Source organism: Gracilinanus agilis, chromosome 2 (assembly GCF_016433145.1).
Source record: "Gracilinanus agilis isolate LMUSP501 chromosome 2, AgileGrace, whole genome shotgun sequence".
NCBI classification, from domain to species: Eukaryota; Metazoa; Chordata; class Mammalia; order Didelphimorphia; family Didelphidae; genus Gracilinanus; species Gracilinanus agilis.
Window position 1 is genome coordinate 387,313,617 of NC_058131.1, and position 24,779 is coordinate 387,338,395.

The following is a 24,779-nucleotide window of genomic DNA, read 5'->3' on the forward strand; positions in this document are numbered from 1 at the left end:
GGAGTTTCAGCTAAATACAACAAGGATGGCTCACAAGTTATCCTTGGAGAGCTAAATAAAGAAATTATTGGAGCCAATGTCATCCTGTATCTGAGGGCAATAGGACATCACTTCATGGGATGTTTAATCGTTTTCCCTTGTGGCATTCAAAAATATAGGCAAGAGGATTATCATGAAGGGAATTTTAGTTTATGCACTCATATCTATTGCAAAGGATGAAGCAACAGAACAATTCAATGAAGAACTTGACAAGATCCTCTTCAACAAAGTTTCTTTTTTTTTTTTTTTAATTTTTTTTCTAAACCCTTAACTTCTGTGTATTGGTTCCTTGGTGGAAGAGTGGTAAGGGTGGGCAATGGGGGTCAAGTGACTTGCCCAGGGTCACACAGCTGGGAAGTGTCTGAGGCTGAATTTGAACCTAGGACCTCCTGTCTCTAGGCCTGACTCTCAATCCACTGAGCTACCCAGCTGCCCCCTTCAACAAAGTTTCTTAACCTTTTTTGTATTATGAAGCCCTTCAACAGTTAGGTAGAGGCAGCCTGTAGGCAAGATGGTAAGAGCATGAAAAGATGCTGAATGTGAAGTTGGGGGAAAGCTGGTTGTGTGACCCTGGAGAAGCTAATCAATTAACCAACAAATGAATCAGTTGACAAGTTTTACTGATTGCTTATTCCTTAATCTCTCTTATCCTCAGTTTTCCCATGTATAAAAAATGCACCTGCAGTCTTTACCTTTCAGGATTGTTGTTAGGATCAAGTGAGATCCAGTAGACAAAACATGTAGCAAATAGTAAAAGGCTTTGTAATTTCTATTATTATGATGTGGTGAGAGACAGAGCTGACGACCTACAGCCCGAGTTCTATCCTCAAGAGAAGGTAAATTTCTTGAGCACAGGGACTTTGCTTTTTGTTTCTGTATCTTCAACACACAATAGCCCAGCTTACACTTATTAAGTTTCTGCTGAATTGGCTAGCACTGGTGTCCACAAAAGAGTTTATATTAGTTTATATTAGAAGAACCTTATGCTGAGCCCACAATGTAGAGAATAGTTAAATTTGTTGAAAAGATGCACTTGTAGATTTATGGGAGACAAAGGCCAAAATTTCCCAGGATGAGGTGCTCTGTGTGAGTGCTACCAGCATCTATGAAAAGAGTACCTACCCACACCAATCAGATCACAGGACTACTGGTAGTAATTCCAACTTTAATATTGTATGGATCCATTTGTAAAGCCATATGATGTAACCAGAACAACACTAAGTGTTGAGAGACGCCAGTAAGTGCTTGTTTGGTTCTAGTTCTCAGAAAATTTGCAATCAGGATCAGGAGAATAACAACAATGATAATAACCAGTATTTATATTGTGCTTTAAAGGTTTGTAAAAAAAAATTTGCTTTGCAAATGTTACCACATTTAATTTTCAGAACAACACTGGTACTATTATTATTGACAATATATAGAGGAGGAAACTGAAGTTGAGATCAATTAAGGGACTTGCTCAGGATTAGGGAGCTTGTAAATGTTTGAGGCAGTATCTTAACTTAGGTCTTCTTGACTCCCCCACCAGCATGCTATTCCCTATACCACCTCAAGATCCCTTCCAGTTCTGACATTTTAAAAACATACTATTATCTTCATGTAAAGACAGATTCCTGTCCATTTTGCTGTCTATCAAGTGATGACAGATTAAAAAAAAATTTTTTTTTAAAGATAACAAGGAAAAAGACTTGTATGAAAATATTTACAACCACGCTTTTTGTGGTAGCAAAAATTTGGAAAATGAGGGGATGCCCTTCGATTGGGGAATGGCTGAACAAATTGTGGTATATGTTGGTGATGGAATACTATTATGCTCAAAGGAACAATGAACTGGAGGAATTCCATGTGAACTGGAATGACCTCCAGGAATTGATGCATAGTTAAAGGAACAGAACCAAGAGAACATCATACACAGAGAGGGATACACTGTGGCACAATTGAATGTAATGGACTTCTGTACTAGCAGCAATGCAATGACCCAGGACAATTCTGAGGGACTTATGAGAAAGAACACTATCCACATCCAGAGAAAGAACTGTGGGAGCAGAAACACAGAAGAAAAGCAACTGCTTGATCACATGGGTTGATGGGGATATGATTGGGGATGTAGACTCTAAGCAATCACCCCAGTGAAAATATCAATAATATGGAAATAGGTCTTGATCAATGAGACATGTAAAACCCAGTGGAATTGCTCATTGGCTATGGGAGGAGGATGGGAGTAGGGGAAGGAAAGAACATGAATCATGTAACCATGGAAAAAGATTCTAAATTAATTAAATAAAATTTTTCAAATAAAAAATTCTTTTATAAAAAGATATTTTCCCAATTATATATAATAACAATTTTCAGTATGTTTTCTGAAATTATAAGATCCAAATTGTCTCCCTCCCTCCTTTCCCCCCCCTCCCAGAAATGATAAGCAAGTCAATCTGGGTTATACATGTATTATTATGCAAAACCTACTTCCATATTGGTCACTGTTGTAAGAGAATACCCATATAAAACCAAAACCCCAAAATAAAACCATAAATAAACCAATGTGAAAAATAGTATGCTTTGATTTGCATTCCGACTACAATAGTTCTTCCTTTGGAGTTAGACAGCATTCTTTGGATGGCAGATATTTTCAAGAGAGCAAAAAGGAACCAAACTGTGTTCCTTATGAATCAATCTCAAAAAACTTCATATATTCTTTCTTCTTGATTCAACCAACTTCCCTTCCTTTTTGTCCATCATCCTCATCTACTCTTTCCTTCAATATTTACTAAGCATTTACTATGGTGAAGGCCCTGTGTGTGGTTCTGGAAGACATGCTAAAATACCTAAGAAATGATGTCTGTTTTCAAGGAGATTATAATCAGGCTAGGAAGATACAACGGACACAAATCAGCAGAATACAAATTTGGCTAGGCTGAATGCACATGTTTTATCAAATCAAAAAAAGAAAAAATGGATTTTGGCTGAGAGAGAGAATAGGCAAAAACTCTCAAAGGAGGCAGACTTTGGACTATGTCTAAGGATGGTTAGAATGTCACAGTTTTGTCTGGGGTAAGGACACGGGAGGAATAAATGGGAGAGAAAAGAAGGCATTCTGGATATAAGGAATATCTTGAACAAAGGGGTGGAAGATGAAAAGTACAGGATGGATTCAAGGGATGGAGAGTAGTCTAACTTAATTATGTGTAGAATACACAAAAGAGAGTAACAAGAAATAAAACTGGATTGTACTTAGCATAGTGCCTTGCCCATAATCAATACTTGTTGAACTGAACTGAATTAAAAGGCAGGCTGGGGCCAGATAATGGGGGGTTTTGAATACCAAAATAAGGGATCTTCTCTGGGCCCTGGGGCTGATTGGCAGCAGGGACTCTGGCATTTTTCACACATGCCAAGGCTGAGTAAGCTCAGATACATATCCAGTGGGCAATTGCACTGGTTGGTCCTAAGGACAAAAGGACTTTGAGAGACAGTTGCTCACCTTAAAGGAGATTTCATACTGTTCTCCACCCCAGATCTCCAGACCAGGATCGTACCCTCCCAACTCCCAGAACCACTTTCGATCCACAGCAAATAGTCCTCCAGCCATTACAGGAGACCTGTTGGGGGAAATGGGTCTCAATATGACATATAACTGAAATGTACAGACAGTCCCATGAGAATCATTACCACCACCACCACCACCAGCACCACCACCGTAGACACATCTTGTTCTGAACCACCCACTTAAAAGGTAAATTCTCAAAACAAAATGTTGTTGTTCAGTCATGTCCAACTTTTTGTGACCCCCACGTGGGGTTTTCTTGGTAAAGGTAGCTGGAGTAGTTAGCCATTTCCTTCTCCAGTTTATTTTACAGATAAGGAAACTGAGGCAAACAAGGTTAAGTGACTTGCCCAGGGTCACACAGCTAGTGTTTGAAGCCAGATCTGAACTTGGGAAGGTAAATCTTTCTGACTCCAGGCCCAGGGCTCTATCTACTGTGCCACCTAGCTATCCTAACCAAAATGGTTTGGTGGCAATTCCAATTCCATCTACACTCATGGAGTATGCGTCCCCCTAAAAGTCTTTTTAAAACCTAATCAACTACGAAGACTTTACACAACATTAATATTTACAGCAAACAAAAGGGGATCACTACAGACTGGACCCTCCCAAAAGTACGTAGTAAAGGATACTAAAGAGAGTGCTGGACCAGGAGTTCGATCTGTTTCTAGTTCCAGTCTTATTTCTAATTTATTTTGTGTCTTCAGCCAAGTCATAACCATTTTGGGCTTCATTTGTCCCCTCTATAAAGCAGGGATATCTTATTTTGTGGCCTTTCTCTAATTTATGGGGATATCTATTATATCCTTTGTCCTTTATCAGCTAAGTCAGGAGAAGTGGGTTTTAGTACTGTCTCTACCATTAACTACACTGTGAGTACAAGGCAAACTACTTTCCCTCTCTGGGCCTCCACTTTTTCCTCTGCAAAATGAGCCCAAAAACCTTTCCTGTTTCCTTCCAGCTCTAAGTCCTATAACCTTATGACTCAATGAACTCACAAAACTACAAAACCTCAAAATTGGAGAGGACCTCAGAGGCCAGCCAATTCACCTCATACTCAATCAAGAATCCTTTCTAGAACATTTCCAACAAATTGGGGAAAATTCCTAATCTTAGAATACTACCATTGAAATCATGCTATCTTCTGCATCAGCCCATTCTACTTTTGGACAGTGTAATCTTTTCCTTATGTCGAGTTTCAATTTCATGCTTTTCGATTTTCACCCATTACCTTCTATATCTGTTCTCTAAGATGAAGGAGAATATGTCTAATTTCTAATCTATATTTCAGCCCTTCAAATCCCTGAAAGTAGATGTCCCATCTCCCTTTATATATCTTCTTTTCTCCAGGCCAATGCTTGTATGGCATGGTCTCCAGTTCTCTGCCCATTTGGATTGCCTCTTTATTGATGTGCGTTAGCTAGCTGGCCCCCTTTCTAATATGTGGAGTCAAAATTGGACACAGAACTCTCAGGTACTTTCCAGCTCTGACAGCTTTTCAATTTGTGAGTATTTTTAGTTAACTTTTTTTTTTCCTGTTTAAAGTTTAACTTCATATATATCAATGTCTATTTTGAGAGAGATCTATGTAGATACATTTTTATTCGCTATGCAGACATATATTGGACAGCTAGGTGGCAGTGGATAGTGTGTGGCAGGCTTGGAGTCAGAAAGCCATGAATTCAAAAGTGACAGCCACTTACTAGCCATATGATCCTAGTTAGATCACTTAAACTCTGTCTGCTTCAGTTTCTTCATCTATAAAATGGCGATAATAACAGCATCTCAACAAGGCTGTTGGGAGGATCAAATAAGATCACTATATAGTGCTTAGCACAGTGCCTGGCACATAGTAAGTTCTATATAAATGTTAGCTACTTCTATTATTATTAGTTATTATCTACATATACATATAGATAGATACATATCTATCTATTAATAGTCTCTATATAGACAGAACTCTATAGATGTTTCTTGGGATCATTACACATGCCACTGACTCTCATATACTTTATGAATAGTTACATAGCCATAATTAAGGATCAGAATGATGAGGGGTAGAACAGCAAGAACTCTCTTTGTGTTGGAAGACCCAGACCTGTTGGCTATTGTTCAGTCACCTTACCTCTCTGAGCCTCAAGTTTCTTCTTTGGTGAAATGGGGGTAGTGGTGCTTGCACCATTTATCTCATAGGTTTCTGGGAAAAAGTGCTTTGTAAAATATAAAGTAGTGCAGAAATTAGAATTGTTACTATCATTAGGTGCCGAAGTCTCTGAAAGATTCCTATTTCACATTCTAATTTTGTAATTAATATAGGAAATAGATCAGATATTTTACAAAGATTCCCAACAACCAGGGTTCAAACTAACTTTCAATCCCCCCAAAATTCAAGTCACCAGAATACTTTATCCTGTAAGTATTCCAGGAAATTGAGTTTTATCATTTTTATATGTGGATTATGATGCAGATTAGTGTCGTCAAACTCAAGTGGAAATGGAGGCCACTAATCCCTACTTATGGATTCTTGTGGGTCATATATGGATTTATATTTAAAATTTAATGTCCTTGTTTTACTGTATTTTTATTTATTATGTTAAATACTTCCCAATTACATTTAAATCTGGTTCAGGATGTATGTTGAAGTGTTGTGGTTCATGTGTTTGACATCTTTGATAAAGACTTTGGGAGAACCAAACTAGGAAAATATTGAAGTCTCTAAAAATGGCATGGTATCCTATTTAGAATGAAGGAAAAAGGGAAGCAGAAATTTCTAAAGATGACTGATTAAATGAACTAGGGATATTTTGCATGAAAAAAAGATATGGGCAACTTTTAATTATTTGAAGCGTTGTCACATAAAAATTAATGAAAAATAATTATACTGTTTTTATTGGCCTTAAAAGTCTAATCAAGGACCAGTCATGGAAAGTTTCCAGGTAGCAAATTTCAGCTACTACAAGGAAGAACTCTTTGACAATTATACTTTTCCAACAATGGGATGGGCTGTCTTGGGAGGTCATGAACTCCTCATCCCTAGAACTATTCAAATAGAAGTTGACTAGTAGCCACTCTATTAGAGATATTACAGAAGGGAAAGGAATAGGATGAGATGACTTCTGGGGTCCCTTTTATGAATGATGAGATCAGTTGGACTAGAGAAGGAAGTAGATATTGTTTGCTAGTTTGGGGGTCCTCCCACTTGTTTCTGAAAAGCAGCTACTTTTCATTTCTCATAAATATCAGTATAATTATGCGATTAGCTGAGCCAACATGTTAATTTCAATTCTAATCATCTGACTGTAAACTACTCTTTTAGGTATTGCTTGAAGAACTTGGATTCACACTTTGTTACACGATTTATGAGATAGGAATGGTATTGGACTTGGAGTAGGGAAGCCTAGGTTTAAAGCCTTCCTCAGACACTTAACTTGATGTGAGATTCTGAACAAAGATCATTTAACCTCTTTGAGTCTTAGTTTCTTCACTTGAAAGATGAAGAGCTTGAACTTGAGGATGACATCTAATGTTCTGGACCTAAATTTATGGTTTTGTGACTTCAGATTTACTGGCAAAATGGCAGGAACTTTGGTCAGACTCTAGTAAGTAGGCTGAGTTTCATGCACTTACTCAAATGGATCACTAGGGTCAGGTTTCTGCAATTCCAGAGGGATGGGGATCCTCTTGTAATACATCTCCCAGTCAAATGCTCCCCGCATGGCATCCCCAGCCTGTGTCTTATACCCAAAGTGATTGTTATCAATCACGTCAATCATCGGGCACACGATGGTCTTTCGGTTCGATGCGATGCGGTCTAAAGAGGCCAAGAAACATTTATTAAAGAAAAAATTAGATCCCTTTTATAATGGAGATTTAAACTACCTACAGGTATCTTGAAAATAATTTCCTTATTGCCATTCAACTAAAGTCTAAGTTTGTCTATACTTCAATTTTGTTAACAAGGTTGGCTGGGATAGTTAGAGTTTTCAAGTATTTGCTATAACTATGTGACTATGGGCAGGTCATTTCTCCTATCTGAGCCTCAGTTTACTCATCTGTAAAACAGGGATAATGATGATGATGATGATGATGACAATAGTATTCCCTAATTCACAGTACTATTTTAAGGAAGGTATTTATAAACTGTAAGAATGGGATTACTAACACAAATTAGCTGAATGAGAAAATATCTACAGTGATCTAACCAAATGATATATCAAAGGGTGTCAAATAAATAAAATCTAGAAAACTCATATTGAATTATCAGGTGCAGAATAATTTGTCATGAGGGTCTAGATTGTTGTGTTAAGGGCAATACTGGAAAAGCTAAACCAATGCTCTGATATCTTTCCTTCTGGTTCATTGGGGCAGAACCTTCAATGGGAAAGAGTGTGAGGAAGTGGAAAGAGCTGGACCTGTTGGAAAACCTTTTGCTTTGAGTTCTGGTTCTCCCACTAGCTGTGTAGCCTCAGGAAAGCCACTGAACTGTTCAGTTTTTTCCTCTGTTAAATGCCGACAAGAATACTTGCATTACTTGTTTCATAGGGTTGTTGTGAGGAACAAATGAGCCAATGTATGTGAGAGGGCTTTGGAAGCCATAAAGAATGACAGAAATTTAAGAGATCACTATGTTTTTCTAATAATTGTAGTTTTCTTTTTTTTTTTTTTTTTTTTTTTTTTACCCTTGTACTTCGGTGTATTGTCTCATAGGTGGAAGATTGGTAAGGGTGGGCAATGGGGGTCAAGTGACTTGCCCAGGGTCACACAGCTGGGAAGTGGCTGAGGCCGGGTTTGAACCTAGGACCTCCTGTCTCTAGGCCTGGCTCTCACTCCACTGAGCTACCCAGCTGCCCCCTAATTGTAGTTTTCTATTGGATGATTGACTATTCAGGCCTGCAAATAATCTACACACTGTTGGTTTCAAAAGATGATGGTCTGAATTGTGCAGAAAGACATTATGGTTTTAAGGATGAAAGTTATGACCCCATCTATCATTCATTAGTACTAATGGAGAGACAGCCTTATGTCTACACTCATGGCACATATCATCTTATGAAAAAAAAAAGGAAATTATTTTTCCATGTGTGTTTGCTGATTATAAAAATTACCCTCATATACTTCCACAGAAACATGGTTAAGGATTATTTAGACTAGAAGCTCAGCTTTGTGTCACATCACTAAATTCTTTTTATGAGTCACTGAATGACCCCACAAATGCCATACTCCTCCAAAACACTATAAATTATGCAATTTAATGATGTGTGTTTTTTGTAATGAGAGGCAGATGTATATGTTCTCTGGGTTTAATTAAATGAAGAATATTTCCTAGAAATACTGGGCTTTATCTTTCATCCAGGACACTGGCCATCTGGGGTTAGAAGCTCACAGGTAGGTGATAGATATTCTCTTGATTTGTGTTAGACAGCAAATCTATATTCCCTATTGTACTTTATTGGGTTCTTCTTCACTTAGGTTCCTAAAAATTGAAGTTTCTACAATGCCAAATTCTTAATCTTCTGTTCTTTTCTCTCAATACTCTCTGGCTACTAGGTTTATCTACTTTCATGCCTTCAACTATTACTTCTATGCTGATGACTCCTCAATCTAGCTCTCTGGTCTTGATCCCTTGAGGAAGTTCTAGAGCCTAACGCCCATCTTCACCTCAAACTCAAAATACTTCAAATTAAAATCATTCTTATTCAACCAAACTAGGTCTCTTGCCAACTTCCCTATCTCTGTTAAACAGGTTGCAAAACATTGGTGTGATTTCTGGTTTTTCCTGTTCCTCTATCAGTGATTCCCAAACTTTTTTGGCCTACCACCCTCTTTCCAGAAAAAATATTACTTAGCCCCCTGGAAATTAATTTTTTAAAAATTTTACTAGCAATTAATAGGAAAGATAAATGCACCTGTGGCCATCACCATACCCTGGATTGCTGTAGCACCCACCAGGGGGCGGTAGCACCCACTTTGGGAATCACTGGTCTATATTCATCATTAAGACACTCTACATATTCCTACAAAATGTTTTCACATTTGTTTTCAATACTCCTTGCCACTACCATAGACCAGCCTTCTACCATCCCTTTCTTTCATTTCCTCCTATGGTACTTCTGATCCCAGAATAATAGAAGCTTTGAGTTTGAAGGGATAACCAGTCCCTTAGCCAAAGTGAGTACCATCTCTACAATATCCCACTATTGGTTTTCTTAAACCTGACATCATATTGCTTATTCCTGCTCAGTTCATAGTCTCTAAAACCTTCATTCTGCTCCCCCCCACCCCCAAAAAGTTACTGTGCCATATTTCCTGTAGCCTGAACTTATGATTTCTGGGCCCATGGGTAGCACTTAAGTCTATCCCTGTAAAATGGCATCTGGATTATTATTTCACTGTTTTGATCTTTCTAGATCTTTATTTTGTCTTCCAACATATTAATCACTCTTCTTAGTTCTTTGTCACTCATAGATCTGTTAAAGAGGCCAAATCTCTTCCTACATCCAAATCATTGATACAAAAGTTGAAAAGAACAGAGACTCTCTTTTCCAAGCCTGTGCTCCCTACCATTCAAGCCTTGCCTGCAGAGAGTCCACTTGAGACCTCCCTTTAGATCACAATGATTTATTAACCACTACTTGAATATGATTATTCAGTCAATTATGAATCCCCTAACCACACAAATAACTTCCTTAAATCCAGGACTACTATGTTTATGATATCTTCATGAACTATTAGATAATCTTTAAAGAAGGAAATGAGGTTATTTCATTATGACTCATACTAAGTATACCCCAGCCCCCAAAATTTAACTTTTCTTCTCTTTTCCCCGTCCTTCCTTCTTTCCTTCTTATGTACTTCCCTTTTCCCTTTAATTTCAGGCCCTTAATCTTCAATTCCCAACAAGATGGTAAATTGTTTGAAGGAAAGGATCACATTTTATATTTTTCTACCATGGTGTCCAACACAGATCTGGGAACACACTGTGTTCCATAAATGTTTCTGTTGATTCAGTGCATATAGAGACAAATCAAAAGCAGCCAGAGACTGAGAGCCTATATTCACTGTCCAGCAATCATTCAGGACATTACTGTGCTCTTTACCTAGTAAAGGTGGAAGCCAGTTGACATTTGCTTCACAGTGAGAATCCAAAAATGTAATGACATCTCCAATGGCCACGGAAGCCCCCAACATCCGAGTCCTTATGAGTCCCTCCCTCTTCTTGGTTCGGAGGATTCTCACACTTGGAAATTGGGCCATGTAATCTTCCAAAGGTTTCTTCAGGTGTTCTGTGCATAGATTAAAAAAAAAAAAGACAGGTTGGGGGTGCTATTAAGAACGGCTCCTTATACTAGGGCTCTTCTCTATATCATTTCCCTTTGGAGACTGAAGTTGGAGACCATTAACAAATCTATATTCTAAGGCAAGGAACGAAGAAGCAGGACATGATGATACATGATATTCTGACACACTGAATTGGAGACTTCATCTGGAGACTTGGTCTCTAATCCTGGATTTGCAATTTGCCTACTATTTGATCTAAGTCATTTAACCATGCCAAATCTCAAATTCTTCCTCTTTATAATGAGGGTACTGAGCTCTAATATTCCCTTAATTCTAACACTGTATGTTCCAGGATCTATGCTACCTCTGAAATTACATTTTATGGATGTGTGATTTCTGGGCCTAATGTTATATATATATATATATATATGTCTTTTCCAGCTCTAAAATTCTTTGATTTGATCAATCATACAAATGATCACAGCCAGCTCTTGGCTCTGGGCAGCACAGCCTGATTTTGCTAGATTTCCTCTGAAGTAGAGGTTGGTAATGACTGGCTTCCTCTGATTCATGGGCTCAAGCCCTAAGCCTTTTTCACTCTTTAAGAATTAGTATATATTTTTAAAAAACCCATACTTCAAAAAAGTATTTTATTGATACTTTTGTTTTTTATAATCTTTTTTACTTCTTAATATGGCTCTCCTCCCCTACTCAGTGAGCTGTACATTAGGGCAAAGAATAAAAAACAGAAGAGAAAAAAAAGCAGTTCAGCTAAACTTATACCTTGATCACATCAGACAGGATATGTAATGTTAATCCCTTCCTCTAACTTTTCTACAAAGCAAGGAAGCCTCTTTTCTAGGGGCATGGTTCCCAATGTTCTTTATAAAAAATTTTGTTCCCATTCTTCTAGCTCCTTTGATTTAAAAACCTCCCAAATCCGATATTTCAAAGAACATTTTTTTTGGTGTCCAATATATACAATGTCTTGTGATTGGCAATGAGTGAAAGTGAAAGATGAACAGCAGCCTGACTCTCAGGGAACTCACAGCCTAGTGGGACAGAAAAGATATGAATACAAATAGGTATACGAAAAAACAGATCAGAAATGTAAAATGCCCTGTGAGACCTGAGGAAGAAGAGGTCACTTCTTGAGATCAAAGGAGGCTTCATGGAGAAGGTGGCATTGCAGCTGGGCTTTGAAGGATTTCAATAGAACTTTCTGTAAGACCCAGAACACTTGAGCATTTTTTCCCTCCATAGCTTGTGCAGCTGGAGCAATTACCATATACACAGAGATTAGTTAATGGGTTCAGTAAATTTGGAACTTCTCACTGTTTGCTCACAAAGATTAATACAGCTTCCCTTAGCCTGTGGCAGCTTCTGCTGGAATCAGAAATCAATTCCTCCTAATTCAGCTGCTAAATCTTTCCAATGGAGTTTTTCTATGAGATCAGACAAGATATATAAGAGGCATGATGACATTACAGATACACTATTTTCTGGTCAGGAACTCTATCAAAGTCAAGACTAAAAGAAAGAAAAGAAATCTACAGCTATCATCTTTGACTGTGACTCATTTATTACCAACCAACCATTTCAGACCACTAAAATGACAGTGGTATTCTCTTTTTCTATGATGCAAACCTCAAATATGATCTTTCTTTGTTCAAGTTTTTGAAGACTACCTCAAGGTAGTGGTATCACTAAATTCCCCTTGACACAAATGGCTGCTGTTAACTTGAAACCTATTAATTAATCCCTGCTGAGGGTCATGGAAGTCTGAATAAATTATATGGGAGGCAATTAGGCTTCTCTTTTTCAGTCTTTATTAGAAGGCTCATTTCCATAAAATCAAAGATGTGATAATCTAACAGAATCAACTCCTCTGATAAGGAAGGCTTTATTATATAGTCATATAATGAGAGAGAAGGGATTTGCAATCACAAAATAGAACTTCTAAGTTGGAAAGGAATCTAGAATAGAGAATGTTTACAGGTGGAAAGATTCTTTTAAGATTATCACTTCTAATCAATTCATTTTACAAATGAGAACTTAATCTATTAAGATATCTAAGCTTTGTCCACCTCAGTTTTTTCAAATGTAAAATGGGGATAATAATAGTACCTACCTCACAGGGATGTAGTAAGGAACTAATGAGATAATACTTATAAAATGCTTAGCCCAGTGCCTGATACATAGAAGCTACTTAATAAATGTTTGTTTGCCTTTCCCCCCAATTAATTTTCCTAATATTGAACTAATTTTGCATTCCTGATAGAAATTCAACCTGGTCACAAATGTTAGAAAAAATTTGGTGGGCCTTCTTTTCCCTTTTTTTCCCTTCAGTTTATGTACTATGATAATTGATTATTCTTTAAGTTTTGGCTAGAATTCATTTGTAAATGCATCTGGTCATTTATGGATACCCATACCCCACCACTCTGAGACTGGGTTATTTATTTCTCTATTTCATGTTTTGTTGACCTGGGCATTTTATATTTTTGTAAATATTCATTCATTTGATTTGTTATTGCTTTTTATTGGAATATAGTTGGGCAAATAGTTTCTAATAATTTCCTTTATTTCTGCTTTCTTTGTTGTGAATTCTTCATTTTTGATATTTGGTTTTCCTCTTTCTTTTATAAAAATCAAATATCTAATGGTTTATCTATTCAAACCCTTACCTTCTGTCTTAGAATCAATACTGTATATTGGTTCCGAGGCAGAAAAGTGTTAAGGGCTAGGCAATGGGTGTTAACTGATTTGCCCAGGGTCACACAGCTAGGAAATGTCTGAGGCCAGATTTGAACCTAGGACCTCTTATCTCTAGGCTTGGCTCTCGATCCACTGAGCCACCCGGCAGCCCCTGGTTTATCTATTTCATTGATTTAGAAAAAAACCTAGCCCAGTTATATTATTTTGGTAATTATTTTGCTTGGGTTTTTTTTTTATTAAGACTTAAAATATGTTGTCTTTATGGGGCTTATTTTAGTTGTAGGACCAATTTGTTGATCTCTCCTTTCTTTCTTTCATTAGTGAAAAGTGTTTAGAGAAAAAGAGAGAAAAAATTTTTTTCTCAGAAGGTTTTGGTTGCATCTCCCAAATTCTGTGTATTGTCTCATTGTTGTCAAAATTATTGATGAAATGTTCTGCTGTTTCTATGCTTTATTCTTTGAATAATTCCTAGGCATTGAATTATTTAGCTCATAATTAATTTTTAATCCTTTCTTTAATGATACTGAATGTAATTTTTACTGCATTGTGGTCAATAAATAATGCGTTTAATATTTCTGCTTTTCTGCATTGTTTGTTTAGTTTTAAAGGCCTCATATAAAGTTGATTTTTGAAAAGGTGCCATTCAGTATGAAATATATGACTATTACTTTATACTCCCATTTAGTAATCACCAGAGACTTACCACATCTATCTTTTCTAAAATTCTATTCAGCTCTTTTAACTTTTTTCTTTTTGTTTGTTAGATTTGTCTAGGTCTGAAAGGAGTATGCTAAGGTCTCCAACTCTTAAAGTTTTAATGTCTTCTTCCTGTAGCTTGTTTAGCATTTCCTTAAATATCTGGATGACAGGTCATTAGGTAATATGTTAAATAGTTGTATTCATTTATTGTCTATAAAACCATTAAGTACAGCTTACTTGTTTCTCTCTCTTAATGAAGTCTATTTTTGTTATTTGTATGAAATAATGAGTGTTACTCTTTATTTTCTGAGTTCATCTAAAGCAAAACAGATTTTGCTTTGATCCCTTATTTTGACACTGGAAATCTTTATGGTTCTAGTACATTTCTTGTAAACAACACATTGTTGGATTCTGTCTTCTCATCTATTATGCCATCCCATTTTCATTTAACTGTGATCATTGTGTATTTTCTTCTGTTATATTATACTTTCCCCTCTTTTTTAATTATGAAGAAGACTGAGAATAAGGAGTGTATTTGGTACCAGCAATTTAAGACTGATGCAGTCTCCTCTGCTCCCCACCCTTGCCCCTTTTCTCTTCACCTCATCTCAACTTCAATCATAGTTTCTTACCTTTGTTCCTTTCCTTTTAATTCCATATTCATAATCTACTCTTGTCCATAACCTATAATGCCCTTTGTTCAATTTAGATGAAAGTGAAGTTCAAGTCCTTCACTCCTTCCTTCTTGTTTGTATAGTTTTGTACTTGCATCTCCAATTATGTTAGGTAGTATGTCTCTCCATCCTTTTCCATTTTCTTCCCTAGTGTTGTTTTTCCTCCCCCTCCTCCTCCTCATTTCTTCTCTCATTAAAACATAGACCACTTTTACTTCTTCTGATTTAACTCATTCCATGACACCTGATAACTTTAAGATTCTAAAGGGACACTTGTTTCCTCTTTCCAATTACAATGTTAGCTTAGAACTGTTGTAGGCAAACTTATAAAATAAGATAAATAGATAGATTTAAGTGTAGACAGAAAGATTGCCAAGCAGGGTGGCATGAGCTGAACATTCTGTGAAGCCTTAGAATACAGCAGTGTGTGTAACACAGGGCTCTGGGACAGCTGGCTGCAACTGAGGAGGAAATCTGTTTTTTGAACTCCCAAAAGCATCACCAGGATACCATCTACTCTGTGGGCAAGTGCAAGCTGGAGCTTGGATTTACAGTTTTGGAGGGTGGATCTTCATCATTTCTGTACCAGCTCACTGTTTGTTACCTGGCTGATTATTTACTGTGTGTGTGTGTGTTTTTTTTATTTTTGTTTTTATAGAATTTTACAGAATTACTGGCTGATTATCATCTGGGACCTTGGGACATCTGAGACCACCACTGGAGGGATAAGGATCCAGGAGTGAGACTCTAATTACCCCATCTTGCTTGGATCTTGATAGTGTTAGATTCAGTGTTTCCCTTGTCTCTGATCCCTGTCCATAGTTAACCTAGTTAAGGATTCCTGGTTCCTATCTCCCTAATTATTTACCTTAATAAACCATTGTTTTTGCTTCCTGTCTGTTCTCCTTAACCTACAAGAACCCTAGTTGAGCTATATAAGGTCTCATTTTAATTCCCCAGCTGGCTGGAGGCTGCCTCATGGTAGTAACTGAATAACTGCCATTCCTCTATCTTGGTGTTACCCACTTTCTCAAGACCTTACCCATCTTCAAGGGCTGAGTTAGTGAATGGTAATTACTTTAAGATATAGTTACTGGGCACTCATTTAGTGTATTTTAATTAATTGTACTAAATTTAGTTAATCTAGTGAAGTCAGTAACAGCCCCACTTACTTCAGTCCTTACCTAGACTCTTCTGATTACTCACATATGTACCTTTTTATTGTTTCTTTTGGCTTGCGTGTGTATTTCAAATTTTCTATTAAGTTGTTTTGTAAATCAGGACCGCCTAGAAGTTTCATTGAAGGTTCATTTTAACCCCCATAGGATTATATTCATCTTTTCAGGGTAATTATTTTTGGTTTGGGCCTGTATCTTTTGCCTTTTGAAATAATACCCTCCAAGCTCTCCTCTTCTGTATAGCGGTAACTATTGAATCTTGTATGTACCTGCCTATGGCTCCTTAGTACTTTTAACTGTTTCTTTCTAACTGCTTGCAGTTCTGCACTGAGTGTCTCACTGGATAAAGGAAAGGGCCTGGATCCAGGAAGCCAAGTTCAAATTTGCCCGCAGATACTTCCTAGCTGTATGATGCTGGGCAAGTTACCTAACCTCTATTTGCCTCAGTTTTCTCAACTTTAAAATGGGGATTTTAATAGTACCTACCTAGTGGGGTTGTTGTAAGGATCAAATGAGATATTTGTAAAGGACTTAATATGGTGCCTGACACATAGTAGGTTAGTGGCTTAATACATTTTTCTTTCCTTCCTTTCTTTGACTTAGAAGTTCTGGATTCTGGCTATTACACTTTCTGGGAGTTTTTATTTGGAGACTTCTTTCAGGAAGTAACCAGTATATTTTTTATGTTCTGACTTTGCCTGCTGGTTCTAACAGATCTGGGCAATTTTCATTCAAGATTTCCTAGAATATAGTACCTACACTCTTTTGTTAAAGTCATGGATTTCAAGTAATCCAATGGTTTTTAGATTTTTTCTTCTAGAGTTGTTTTCAGTTTTTAAGAGAAGAGATGCAATACATATTACTCTATTTTTCAGTCTTTTGAATCTGTTTTCAGTATTTCTTGTTTTCTCATTAACTTCTTATTTGTTTTATTCCAATTTTCAGAGAGTTTGTTGAATAGAGTCACTCTGTGATCTTTCTGTCTGTTATAAATGAATAGGGAACAAAATTTTAATCAACTTAATAACTACTCATTGAGTACCTAGTAAGGCCCAACATTGTTCTAAGCTTTTTTTTTTTTTTTTTGCTTTTTTTTTTTTTTATTTTAAACCCTTAACTTCTGTGTATTGACTTTATAGGTGGAAGATTGGTAAGGGTAGGCAATGGGGGTCAAGTGACTTGCCCAGGGTCACACAGCTGGGAAGTGTCTGAGGCCGGATTTGAACCTAGGACCTCCCATCTCTAGGCCTGGCTCTCAATCCACTGAGCTACCCAGCTGCCCCTGTTCTAAGCTTTTTAAGGGGAAACAAAATATATTTATGGCTCTATGAGTAAGGACAGGTGAGTGGGAGGAATGCCTCAAAGTCTTAAATTGCCTAACTTCAGAAAAGGCATTAAAACATGCCTAGGGTCTCAGTCTGTAAAACAGGTACAGTACTAATGCATGTATTTCTTAATGGCGCATTTGCCAAACACTTTGACATTTGTTAGAAATCTAAGATTGTAGGAAACTGTGAAAAAAAGTTAAATTCCTATCTTCAAAGAACCCAGAATGTAGAGAGAATACATTTCAAAGTGTTCTTCCTTATATCAATTGGAATCAATAACCATTTCAAAAGGAGAAGTATCAGTAAATCGTTTGAATTGGTGCCTTTAAAATTTTAGATGCTGATGCTATATTAGCTAGAAAACACAAATGCAGTGAAAGAAAGAAAAATAAAATTGAAATGTTTTGTTATCCCACCAACATGCTAGAATACCAGTTATTCAGTACTCATTCAAAGCATTGCTTGTATAACACTTACTGACTGTAAAACATTTTTAAATTTATGACTACATTTAATCCTTAAGCTGGGAGGTAGGCAAAAACAGATTTTACAGATGAAGAAATTGAAGCCATGAGAGGGAAGAGTATTTATCCAAGGCCACAAAATGAGTATGAGAGAGGCAGTGAGATAGAGGGAAAAGAATAGCAGACTTGAACAGAGGAGAAATCTAGACTCAAATCTCTTCTCTAACACTTATTAGTTGTGTCACCATGAACAAGTTACTTGATCTATGTCTCAATGTACTCACATGTAAAATAGGAATAAGGAAAACTGCATTACCTACCTTTCAAGGTTGTTGTTGGAAAAGTCAAAAGATATTTACATGTAAAACATTTTTCCAACCTTCATATTCTACATAAAGAGTATTATTCAGTCTAACAAAATTCAGACTTAATGGCTCCTCCCTGCCCAAGTGTGTCAAATTAATATGAGATAATACTAAATAATACAGGAAGATATAATGAGAGGTAATTTCATTTGATGACTCTTTAATGATTAATACATAGGAGATATAAAACAAAACTTATTTTCTATGCCTACCAATGGTATTTGCATCTTTCATTGGAGGATGTATAGAGCTGAGTCTGACTGGAATAGAGAATCCCAGGAGATGCTATGGGCACCAAAGATCCAACATTTGCTTTTGGAAGTAACTGTGCTCAATACTGTAGAGCCTCTTAAAGGAGAACAAGAATTACTCAAAGGAGTTCGGTTTAATCATCCATGAAGGAAAAACCAAATGGATGAAGAATGGCAAAGGTCCAGACCATGACATGCATTTGAATGTATAACTTGTGGAACTTGTCCATGAGGGTATAATATTTATCTTGGACAGGTACTGTGGATGTATAATGACCTGGGCCCAGAATTAACAGGAAGAAAATAGTCAAGATTACTTTTGGGAAACTGACCATTACTTTTTGATTAAAAGCTTAGTTTCTCTTTGAAACAAAAATCCATCTTTTTAAATCTTAATTTTCTTTTTCCCTTAAAAATCCCATTTATTCATTCATTCATTCGTTCGTTCGTTCGTTCGTTTGAGCCCTTACCTTCTGCCTTGGAACCAATACCTAGTATTGGTATTGGTTCCAAGGCAGAAGAGTGGTAAGGGCTAGGCAATGGGAGTCAAGTGACTTGCCCAGGGTCACACAGCTGGGAAGTGTCTGAGGCCACATCTAGGACCTCCCGTCTTTAGGCCTGACTCTCAATCCACTGAGCTACCCAGCCGCCCTCAATATTCTTTTTAATAAAAGTTTTGAGATGTGTTTTATTTTTTTTACTGTCATTTCTCTGTAACACCTTTTCACCAGTAGCACTCTCTCATGTAATAAGGAAGTATACCAATAACACCTGAACATTTACACTTTAGGCTCTGCAACCATATTTTACCACCACTCTACCAAGATGAGGGAGGCAATATAACTATTCTTTCATAGATGTTCTATGGCTGTAAGGAACTGAACATCGCGGTCAAAGAAGAATTAAAATTTCATGTCACCCAAAAGCAATGGAGAGAATGGTGTGCGTGGATAGCTTGTAATGTAACAGAAATGAGGAGGGGATGTCATCAGATTTGTATGACTGAACAAGAAAAGGAGGCAGCCTGAGTAAGAATAAAGTTTCACTGGTGTACAGCAAGAATGTTCCATTAGTATCTATGCAAAGTTAAGAACTCTAGAGAAAGGATTCCAGTCTGCTGGGAGGCCTCCTTGTGGAGGATTTTTGGGAAGACCTGGACAAGAGTTGTGATTGTACAGGATAAAATGTGAAAGGATTGCAACTGTATTACTGCAGGAAGTATTCATTGACTCAATGACCTGTAAGTTAAATCCAGATCTTTTGATTTCGAATCTAGTTCTTTTTTTATTTATTTTTTATTTTAAACCCTTAACTTCTGTGTCCTGACTTATAGGTGGAAAAGTGGTAAGGGTAGGCAATGGGGGTCAAGTGACTTGCCCAGGGTCACACAGCTGGGAAGTGTCTGAGGCTGGATTTGAACCTAGGACCTCCTGTCTCTAGGCCTGGCTCTCAATCCACTGAGCTACCCAGCTGCCCCTAGTTCTTTTCTTTTTAAATGCATGATGATATACTGAGATGTTCTGATGAGATGCAGACAAGAGACCAGCATAGGCTCAGGGTGTAATTAGTGGCCAAGGATCAGAATTTAACTACTGGAACCCTTTCAAGTTCAAGGCCTTTAGAATAATTAGCATTTCATGCTAACTAGACACAGCCAAGGAGAGGAGATATTCAATAGCAATTATGAAAGATCTATGATCATGTAAGATTAATGAATAAATATGTATTTTTTAAAAAAGTGATTATCAAAATGCTACTATACGCAAGGCACTGTAACAGTGAGGGTGAGGCAGAACTGGTACTAGAAACTAGTACACAGTCTTCAGACTCCCAGAGTCCAGCTTCTTTCTATTGTATATGTGACTTAGTTGATCAAATCAAATTATTTTCTTTTAGAATTAGAGCACAAGTATTTAGTGTTAGTAGTTGGTGCTGAAAAGGGATTAAAAAAGACCAGAAATAGGGGGAGCTAAAACTCAAACTCAGTGACTTCACTATTTAATCTTAGTTAAACTGGGATTACCAATACCACCTGTGTTTGGGCAGTCATAAAATCAGGTGTTATTTTGGTCTGGGGATTAATTTGGCCAAAGCCCACATCCTGTATTACCTGACTGAATCAAAAAACTCCAGAAATGAAACAGACTCCAACCCAGACAGCCCATGCACTGAGGGCTCTTCCAGCTAAGATACTTCATTATTATATGTGCAAAATTTGCTTTTGGGGTAAATGGAAGTTTCTCACTGAAAATGGTGGTTAGGAAAATGGTGATCATTGTGGTCCTTAATGGCAAAAAAAGGAATCAACACCACCTCAGATGGCAATGTTAATTGTCTCAAAGTAAGCTCCAATTAAGATGATTACTTGTTTTCTCCCAACAGAAATACCATGTTTGGCTGCTTTTATTTTATTTTTTGTAACTTTCTATTAGTCTTGATTTATAAGGCTCCTGTGGTAACAAGACAGACAGGCACACTGAGAACAGGGGAAGTCTGCCCATCTCTTTTTTTGAGCACTCTTACTCCCCCAATAAGTTTCCTTCATCTTGAAGGGAAAAAAAAGTTGAGCAAATCCAGCCACAGCGAACATACTTGGCAATGCATGCAATATTCAGTACTCATTGTTCCCCACCTCTCCATCAAGAGGAGGGAGCTATAACTCACACTATGTCTTTTAGAAACAAGATTAATCACGCCTTTAATATGCTTAGCTGAATTTTAGTGTTTTTGCACACTTACTGTAGTTACTGTGCACTTTTCTCCTGATTGCTTTCTTTGCAATGCAATTTGAAAAAATTATCAATTTTTTCAACCAGTAAAAATCTGCCTTTTCTCCCTCCTATCTCATTTCCCTAATACCCGTGAGAATGAAAGAAAAAGAAAACTTCTGCATAGTCAAATAAGACAAGTTTCCTCATAGTCATGTCTGAATATAGGCTGTAATCAGACTTGGTCATTGACAACCAGCTGGGAAACTTTACTGGTTCAGAGGGTAGAACTGTGAGCTCCCAGAACTATTGGACCAATTTGCAACTCTACCAATAACTTTTCCAACAGGGGTTATTTCTGTCTTTTATTATTTTTGTCAATTTTTATGGGTATGAGGTGAAACTTCAGAGTTGTTTTAATCTGTATTTCTTTAATTAATGATTTGGGGCACAATCTTTATATGACTATTGAGAGTCTGAAATGTTTTAAAATAGTAATTCACAACCATTAATCATTTATCAATTGGTGGTTGGGCATTTGTATCAATACCCTATACATCTTGGATATATTAGATATATTTATATGAAATATTAGGTGAACTTTTTTGCCTACTGAACAGTTTGTTTTCTTATTTTAGTTGTACTAATTTTGTTTGTGTAACATTTTTATATAGTCAGTTGACTATTTTGACTTCTGTGATTTGTCTCTCCCTTGTTTGGGTATGAATTCTTTCAATCACAGATCTATAGAGGACTCTTTTCTAATCTTCTAATGATTTTATAGCTTACATTTAGATTTCTTAATCATTTAGAGTTCATCATGTTATGTGGTATATGATCTAAGCCAATTTTATCACCAGTTCTTGATAAATCAAGTCCTTCTTCCATAGATATGTCCTTGGGTTTACTGAATACACGGATACTATATTTGCTTACTTTTAGGTCTACTTCTCAGAAAAGTATTTTAATATTCTATCAAAATGTAATGAGTGGTTGAACTAGGTAGGATTTCTAGTCCTATCTGAGGTAGTTAAATCCTAAGTAGAAAGTTTTTCATTCTTTAAATTTCTTCCTTTTAAAGTTTGAGTGAGATTTCATTTTTCAATTACCACCTCTATTGAGATGACTCCCAACTCTCTATCTTGAGTCCTGATCTGCACTTCCAACTGCCAGGATTACATCTAAATGGATATCTCACAAGCAATTCAGATACAATATCTCTAAAACTAACCTTTTTTTTCCTTTTCCTCTAAACCTGTTATTTCATATTTCACTATTTTGGTCTATGTTACTAATATTTACCCACTTTGACTCTTCCTTCTCCCTCACCTCTTATAATCATTCATTTAAAAAGATGAGATCAGGTCATTTTATTTTCTCATTTCCTCTTGAATTCATCCAGTTTCTTTTTTTCATTGTTAGCACTCTAATACTCCCTCCAAAGGGCCTTCTAACAGGCCCCTCCTGTCTCTACATTCTCTTTATCTCCAATCCATTTATATCACTGCTAGATCTTTATGGTGAATAGATCTGATCATGTTATATATATACTTTGATCAAAAATCTTTAGCAGCTTTTTACTGTTTACTGTGTAAGATCCAAATCAAGACAGTGATCTGAGAGAATTCTATCTCAGAACTAGAATCAACAAGAATTTGGCAACTTCTTAAATGTAGGAGATAGGGAGAAAAAAGAAGTCAAAGGTGTTAATGAGGTTTTGAGCCTGGCTGACTGAGAGAACGACTTAAATTAATTGAAAGGAACAGGTTCTGGGGGAGGGATGATAAATTCAATTTGTAACACTGAAGCTTGGCAAGAAGTTCATTCTGAGAGATGTTTATTAAGTTTCTACCATATGAAAGGCCCAGTGCTCAGCTTGGGTGAGATATAAAAGATAAAGGAGATACTGTCTCTGTCTTAATGTAAGTTCTAATATAGTCTGTTCACTGAATTAAAAGATACAGAGATGGAAGGGGCTTCAGAGATCACCTAATCCATCTCTCCTTGTTTTACAAAAGAAGAAATTGAAACCCAAGGAGACAGAGGAAGTGAAGAGGCAGAGATGAGATTAAAACCTGAAAGCTAACACATATGAGGTGGGTGGACATACACAAGTTTAAGGTTCAGGGCTTGAGCAAAATTTTTTGGGCGTCAAATGAGAAAAAGGCGGCAGGAGTGGCTATTATGATTTCTGACAAAGCCAAAGTAAAAATAGATATGATTGGGCAGCTGGGAAGCTCAGTGGATTGAGAGCCAGGCCTAGAGATGGGAGGTCCTAGGTTCAAATCCAGCCTCAGACACTTCCCAGCTGTGTGACCCTGGGCAAGTCACTTGACCCCCATTGCCTACCCTTACCACTCTTCCACCTATAAGTCAATACACAGAAGTTAAGGGTTAAAAAAAAATTAAAAAAAATAGATATGATTAAAAAAGACAGGGAAGGTGATTACATCCTTATTAAAGGCAGTATAAACAATGAGGAAATAACACTGTTCAATATGTATGCACCAAGTGGCATAGCATCCAAATTCATAAAGGAGAAACTGGCAGAGCTCAAGAAGGAAATAGATAGTAAAACCATAATAGTGGGAGATCTAAATATTCCTCTTTCAGATCTAGATAAATCAAACCAAAAAATAAATAAGAAAGAGGTAAGAGAGGTGAATGAAGTCCTAGAAAAATTAGATTTAATTGATATGTGGAGAAAAATAAATAGGGACAAAAAGGAATACACCTTCTTTTCAGCTGCACATGGTACATTCACAAAGATTGACCATGTTATAGGGCATAAAATCATTGCAAACAAATGCAAAAGAGCAGAAATAATAAATGTAACCTTCTCAGATCATAATGCAATAAAAATAATAATTAGTAAGGGCACCTGGACAGGCAAATCAAAAACCAATTGGAAATTAAATGATACGATTCTCCAAAACCAATTAGTCAAAGAAGAAATCATAGAAACAATCAACAATTTCATTGAAGAGAATGACAATGATGAGACATCCTACCAAACTCTGTGGGATGGCGGCCAAGGCAGTACTCAGGGGGAAATTTATATCCTTGAGTGCATATATTAACAAATTAAGGAGGGCAGAGATTAATGAATTGGGCATGCAACTCAAAAAATTAGAAAGTGAGCAAATTAAAAATCCCCAGATGAAAACTAAATTAGAAATACTAAAAATCAAGGAAGAAATTAATAAAATTGAAAGTAAAAGAACTATTGAATTAATAAATAAGACTATAAGCTAGTATTTTGAAAAAACATAAAATAGACAAAGTACTGGTCAATCTAATAAAAAAAAAGGAAAGAAGAGAACCAAATTGACAGTATCTAAGATGAAAAGGGAGACCTCACCTCTAATGAAGGGGAAATTAAGGCAATCATTAAAAACTATTTTGCCCAATTATATGGCAATAAATATAGCAATCTAAGAGATATGGATGAATATTTACAAAAATATAAACTGCCTAGATTAACAGCAGAAGAAATAGAATACCTCAATAATCCCATATCAGAAAAAGAAATT

The 24,779-nt window shown here is 36.6% G+C and overlaps 1 protein-coding gene across 1 annotated transcript in view; it reads right to left on the reverse strand.

Moving 5' to 3' along the window:
- Positions 1 to 24,779, reverse strand: part of GALNT10 (polypeptide N-acetylgalactosaminyltransferase 10) — a 171,665-nt gene that overhangs the window by 29,758 nt on the left and 117,128 nt on the right. Inside the window, exons 5-7 of the mRNA XM_044664481.1 lie at positions 10,681 to 10,866; positions 7,211 to 7,394; positions 3,521 to 3,638 (exon numbers count right to left, since the gene is read on the reverse strand). Coding sequence (XP_044520416.1) covers positions 3,521 to 3,638; positions 7,211 to 7,394; positions 10,681 to 10,866 — 488 coding nt within the window. The remainder of the gene's footprint in view (positions 1 to 3,520; positions 3,639 to 7,210; positions 7,395 to 10,680; positions 10,867 to 24,779) is intronic.